The sequence below is a fragment of the Hylobates moloch genome, unplaced genomic scaffold (assembly GCF_009828535.3).
Source record: "Hylobates moloch isolate HMO894 unplaced genomic scaffold, HMol_V3 SCAFFOLD_4, whole genome shotgun sequence".
Classification (NCBI taxonomy): domain Eukaryota; kingdom Metazoa; phylum Chordata; class Mammalia; order Primates; family Hylobatidae; genus Hylobates; species Hylobates moloch.
This window is the reverse complement of record NW_026652279.1, coordinates 111,542,772-111,549,555: the sequence shown is the minus strand read 5'-3', so window position 1 is coordinate 111,549,555 and position 6,784 is coordinate 111,542,772. Positions and strand designations below refer to the sequence as shown.

The following is a 6,784-nucleotide window of genomic DNA, read 5'->3' as shown; positions in this document are numbered from 1 at the left end:
ACTCGGGCGGCTGAGGCAGGAGAATGGTGTGAACCCGGGAGGTGGAGCTTGCAGTGAGCCGAGATTGCGCCACTGCACTTCAGCCTGGGCGACACAGCGAGACTCCGCCTCAAAAAAAAAAAAAAAAAGAAAAGAAAAACCTGAGAATGTTGGAAGAAAACACAATCCACTGGGTAACTGAAGTCAAAATGACTTGCAAAATACTAATTATTACAGGAATAAGAGTGGAAAAAATGTTCAAAGAAATCCATAGATTGATGCGTGTGCTTCTTGTAAAGGTATCTGAGGAAAGACAGTTATGTATTAAGATATCTGATAGTTCATTGATTGAAAAAAATGAATAGATTCATTCTCTATTGCCCTGGAGGCTGAGAATTATTGAAATGTACCGGGAAGTCATTTTCAACTTAAGATGGTAAAGAACTTTGCCATCAGTTCCCTGCTGAAACTGTTGCCTTGCAACATAATGCAAACTTCTGGTCCCTTGAATTGTTCTAACAGGCTGTTTTTTTTTTTTTTTTTTTTTATTATACTTTAGGTTTTAGGGTACATGTGCACAATGTGCAGGTTTGTTACATATGTATCCATGTGCCATGTTGTTTTGCTGCACCCATTAACTCGTCATTTAGCATTAGGTATATCTCCTAATGCTGTCCCTCCCCCCTCCCCCCACCCCACAACAGTCCCCGGAGTGTGATATTCCCCTTCCTGTGTCCATGAGTTCTCATTGTTCAATTCCCACCTATGAGTGAGAACATGCGGTGTTTGGTTTTTTGTCCTTGCGATAGTTTACTGAGAATGATGTTTTCCAGTTTCATCCATGTCCCCACAAAGGACATGAACTCATCATTTTTTATGGCTGCATAGTATTCCATGGTGTATATGCGCCACATTTTCTTAATCCAGTCTATCATTGTTGGACATTTGGCTTGGTTCCAACTCTTTGCTATTGTGAATAGTGCCACAATAAACACATGTGTGCATGTGTCTTTATAGCAGCATGATTTATAGTCCTTTGGGTATATACCCAGTAATGGGATGGCTCGGTCAAATGGTATTTCTAGTTCTAGATCCCTGAGGAATCGCCACACTGACTTCTACAATGGTTGAACTAGTTTACAGTCCCACCAACAGTGTAAAAGTATTCCTATTTCTCCACATCCTCTCCAGCACCTGTTGTTTCCTGACTTTTTAATGATGGCCATTCTAACTGGTGTGAGATGGTATCTCATTGTGGTTTTGATTTGCATTTCTCTGATGGCTGTTGATGATGAGCATTTTTTCATGTGTTTTTTGGCTGCATAAACGTCTTCTTTTGAGAAGTGTCTGTTCATGTCCTTTGCCCACTTTTTGATGGGGTTGTTTGTTTTCTTCTTGTAAATTTGTTTGAGTTCATTGTAGATTCTGGATATTAGCCCTTTGTCAGATGAGTAGGTTGCAAAAATTTTCTCCCATTCTGTAGGTTGCCTGTTCACTCTGATGGTAGTTTCTTTTGCTGTGCAGAAGCTCTTTAGTTTAATTAGATCCCATTTGTCAATTTTGGCTTTTGTTGCCATTGTAAGTATTTCATATTATCTCTGATAAAAAGCATATAACTACATTTTATAAACACAGCCTTGTACCTGAAGATTTAAGTCCATTTATATTTGTCATAATTACTAAATTTATAAATTAGATTTATTTGTACCTGGTTATCTTGTGCTTTTGTTTGTTCTCCCTTATTCTATACTTCATTTCTTCTCTCTTCTCACCTTCTTTTGGACTGATTATTATTTTCTCATTGTTTTTCCTCTTCTATTTTGAAAGTTGTATACACTGTATTCTAAAGGAAAGCAGTATTTTTATCCTTCTCCCCCCAAACACAAGAAACTCAATATTATTCTCTTCCCGTCTGTACGCTATTGCCAAGTATTTTAGTCCTATCGTGCTTTTCTAACTCCAAAAGATATTTTAATTATGTTTCATTCCATCAATATTAGCTTTGGTTTACCCACATTTGCCATATTCTTTGTTCTTTAATCCTTTGTTTACATCAGACTTTCCATCTGGGATCATTTTCTTCTGCCTGAAAAAAATAGCCTTTAGAATTTTCCTTACTGGGTGTTTAAATGTTGCAAACTCTCTGAGTTTTGGGTTGTTTAAAAATGTCTACTTAGCGCTCATATTTGAGAGATGTGGAACCTGGGATTCAACTTCTGCATCAGTGTTTTTATTCCTCTCAGTACAGATCTGCCATTTTCTGACCCCCATTGTTGCCATTAAGAAGCAAGCTATCAAATTAAGCATCACTTCTTGAAAGGTTGTATGTCTTCTCTCTATGGAGGACTTTATCTTCTCATGGTTTTCAGTTTTCATTTTGCTGTGTCCAGGAGTGCAGTTCTATGCATTTATCCTGCTTTATGATTATATTTATAGCTTTATTTTTTTGGGGGGGGGGGACAGAGTCTGGGCTCTGTTGCCCAGGCTGGAGTGCAATGGCACAATCTCGGCTCACTTCAACCTCTGCCTCCCAGGTTCAAGCGATTCTCCTGCCTCAGCCTCCTGAGTAGCTGGAACTACAGACATGTGCCAACACACCTGGCTAATTTTTGTATTTTTAGTAGAGACAGGGTTTCGCTATGTTGGCCAGGCCAGTGTTGAACTCCTGGCCTCGAGTGATCCACCCACCTCAGCCTCCCAAAGTGCTGGGATTACAGGATTGAACCACTGCACACAACCATAGCTGGGTTTTCTCAATCTGTAGATGGCTTTCTAAAAACCTCTCAGCTGTTCTCTCTTCGAATATTGTTTCTACCCGATTCTTTCTTTCTCCCTGTCATTCTCACATCAGACCTGTGTTAGTCCTTTTCATTCTCTCCTCCATGGTTCTCAAACTCTCCTGTTTCTCATCTTGGTTTCTCTCTATGCTTTATTCTTGTGGTTTCTTCAGGTTTATCTTTAAATTCACTATTCTGTCTTAGGCCATATCTTACCTTCTGTTTTTAGAAGCAAGGTAGTTCTTCCAGAAAAGAACTGCACTTGGTTCCGCTAGGCAAGCAGTACTACTAACAGCCTGGGATCACTTTAAACTACATTTTTGATGGTATGTTTTTTAGATAACATAGATTGTGTGAATTTGGGTTACAAACCATGTGAGGGCCAGTGTATAGTTGCAAATTCCCAAAGGAGACTTTCCCTGTATACTCAGTGATATGGTTTATATCTCATCTTGACAAATCTCATCTTGAATTGTAGCTCCCATAATTCCCACAGGTTATAGGAGGGACCTGATGGGAGATAACTGAATCATGGGGGCAGTTTCCCCCCATACAGTTCACTTGGTAGTGACTAAATCTCATGAGATCTGATGGTTTTATAAGGGGTTTCCCTTTTTGCTTGGTTCTCATTCTCTCTTGTTTACTGCCATGTAAGACATGGCTTTTGCCTTCCACCATGATGGCAAGGCCTCCCCAGCCACATGGAAATGTGAGTCCATTAAGCCTCTTTTTCTTTTAAATTACCCAATCTCAGGTATGTCTTTATCAGCAGCGTGAAAACAGACTAATACAGTCAGTGACTCCATATAGTAAGTGTCCTCACTGTCCCCTGGGGAGAGGGGCAGAGAGCATGTTTATTTGTAGGGTATAGGCTTTGGGGTCCACGGTTTATATGTGGGGGTGGGGTTTCTATTAAATCACAACCTGGTTGGGCCCTAGTCTTTCTCTCTGTTTTTCCATACCCTGCAAGACCTTGAGCACCTAGGCTCAAATTCATGGCAAATATCCTCAATGCAAAAGTTGTCTCTGCTTTTGTTTCTGGGTGCCTGTCTCGATTCAGTTTTTAATCTGAGGATTCCTTACTTTCTTGCCAGCTTGGAGACATATTTATGATGGTGAGTTTTTTGTTTGTTTTCATTTTATCAATCATTTTAATTGTTTTTAATGGAAATGAGTCAAACTGTATATATAACCCACCCTTATTTTTTAAAAATTTACAAGAACAATGAGAAGATAATACAACATGAACATAGGTGCTGCTGCTACGGAAAATTACAGAAACCCACTAGAGAGCAATGGATGGAGCTAAGGCAGAGCCACAGCTGCCTTTCTCAGAATGTCAGCTGTTGCTAGGGAAACCAGCTGAATAGAGGGCAATTACCTAAGGAAGACTCTGAGGAGAACTTTGATAAACTGGTCAGCAGGTTATAAGAACACATGCATCTTGTTTTATGATTGACAAGTGTTTCTGTAATATCTGCAAGACCAGCCTCTAAGTAAGTGTGGTTTACTATTTTATTCAGCAATAATTTAATAAGTGTCCACACCATTCCTGGCTCTAGATGCTTAGTGAATGTTCGATGAATTCTCTGAATTTTCAGAGACATGAAAAAAGGCATCCAAGTGGGCAGCCTTGATTAACTGGTCATCCATGTCATTGACTCCAAGTTTTTTAAAAAATGCAATAGGTGGCCTCAGTGCTCAGAACACAGAAGCTTGAGGCAGATTCTGGTGTCACCCAGAGCAACTAGACCAACATTCCAGTGTGGGCGGTGGTGGCGGCCGGCAGGCAGTGAGAGGAAGCCCGCTAGGAGTGCCCTCGTTCCCCGCCTCTCTGGATGAACCAGACGGAATAAGCCGCGCCTCCCGCAGGGGCTGCGCCTCCATGAATCCCTAGTTGTTTTTTTTTTGCTTTCTCTCCCCTCTCCTCACCCCCACTCCGAGCTCCGTTCCGCCTTCTCCCTTCGCCAGCGGCGGCCGCGTCCATGTGCGGAGTCCATACCAGCGCAATGGTGTCCAACCCCCAACCGGGGGAGAGTCTGCTCAGGGAACTGCAGGGGGATTCCCGAAGTCTTCCGTTTTCTGAGAATGTGAGTGCTGTTCAAAAATTAGACTTTTCAGATACAATGGTGCAGCAGAAATTGGATGATATCAAGGATCGAATTAAGAGAGAAATAAGGAAAGAACTGAAAATCAAAGAGGGAGCTGAAAATCTGAGGAAAGTCACAACAGATAAAAACAGTTTGGCTTATGTAGACAACATTTTGAAAAAATCAAATAAAAAATTAGAAGAACTACATCACAAGCTGCGGGAATTAAATGCACATATTGTTGTATCAGATCCAGAAGGTATTAAAGATTGCCCAACGACTCCAGGTACTCCAAATAGTGACCCTCGTTGTTCTACTAGCAACAATAGATTGAAGGCTCTACAAAAACAGTTGGATATAGAACTTCAAGTAAAACAAGATGCAGAGAATATGATACAGATGTATTCAAATGGATCTTCAAAGGATCGGAAACTCCATGGTATAGCTCAGCAACTGCTCCAGGACAGCAAGACAAAAATAGAAGTCATACGAATGCAGATTCTTCAGGCAGTCCAGACTAATGAATTGGCTTTTGATAATACAAAACCTGGGATAAGTCCTCTTGAACTTCGGATAGAAGAATTAAGGCATCATTTTAGGATACAGTTTGCAGTAGCAGAAGGTGCAAAGAATGTCATGAAATTACTTGGCTCAGGAAAAGTAACAGACAGAAAAGCACTTTCAGAAGCTCAAGCAAGATTTAATGAATCAAGTCAGAAGTTGGACCTTTTAAGTTACTCATTAGAGCAAAGATTAAATGAACTCCCCAAGAATCATCCCAAAAGCAGTATTATTATTAAAGAACTTTCACTTGTTGCTGCATCACCAACACTAAGTTCACGTCAAAGTATGATATCTACACAAAATCAATATAGTACACTATCCAAACCAGCAGCATTAACAGGTACTTTGGAAGTGCGTCTTATCAGCTGCCAAGATATCCTAGAGAATGTCCCTGGACGGTCAAAAGCAACATCAGTTGCACTGCCTGGTTGGAGTCCAAGTGAAACCAGATCATGTTTCATGATCAAAATGAGTACAAGTAAAAGCAGAAGTCGTGGAAATCTTCTAAAAACCGATGACTTGTCCAATGATGTCTGTGCTGTTTTGAAGCTCGATAATACTGTGGTTGGCCAAACTAGCTGGAAACCTATTTCCAATCAGTCATGGGACCAGAAGTTTACACTGGAACTGGACAGGTCACGTGAGCTAGAAATTTCACTTTATTGGCGTGATTGGCGGTCTCTCTGTGCTGTAAAATTTCTGAGGTTAGAAGATTTTTTAGACAACCAACGGCATGGCATGTGTCTCTATTTGGAACCACAGGGTACTTTATTTGCAGAGGTTACCTTTTTTAATCCAGTTATTGAAAGAAGACCAAAACTTCAAAAACAAAAGAAAATTTTTTCAAAGCAACAAGGCAAAAGATATCTCAGAGTTCCTCAAATGAATATCATTATTGCCATTTGGAGAAGGCTAGTAAGAAGAGCTATTCCTACAGTAAATCATTCTGGCACCTTCAGCCCTCAAGCTCCTGTGCCTACTACAGTGCCAGTGGTTGATGTACACATCCCTGAACTAGCACTTCCAGCTAGTGATTCTACAGCAATCAAACTGGACTTTGATCTTGAGCCTGAACCTCCTCCAGCCCCACCACGAGCTTCTTCCCTTGGAGAAATAGATGAATCTTCTGAATTAAGAGTTTTGGATACACCAGGACAGGATTCAGAGACTGCTTTTGATATTGAGAATGACAGAAATAATATACTTCCAAAATCTCAATCTGAATACAAGCCTGATACTCCTCAGTCAGGCCTAGAATATAGTGGTATTCAAGAACTTGAGGATAGATCTCAGCAAAGGTTTCAGATTAATCTACAAGATTTCAGGTGTTATGCTGTCTTGGGAAGAGGACAATTTGGAAAGGTGCTTTTAGCT

At 40.5% G+C, this 6,784-nt stretch overlaps 1 protein-coding gene across 1 annotated transcript in view; it reads left to right on the top strand.

The window, feature by feature from the left end:
• The first annotated feature begins 4,301 nt into the window (after nt 1-4,301).
• Nucleotides 4,302-6,784, top strand: part of LOC116467486 (serine/threonine-protein kinase N2-like) — a 3,140-nt gene continuing 657 nt past the window's right edge. The window contains exons 1-2 of the mRNA XM_058438166.1: nt 4,302-6,050; nt 6,189-6,781. Coding sequence (XP_058294149.1) covers nt 4,742-6,050; nt 6,189-6,781 — 1,902 coding nt within the window. The 5' untranslated portion in view covers nt 4,302-4,741. The remainder of the gene's footprint in view (nt 6,051-6,188; nt 6,782-6,784) is intronic.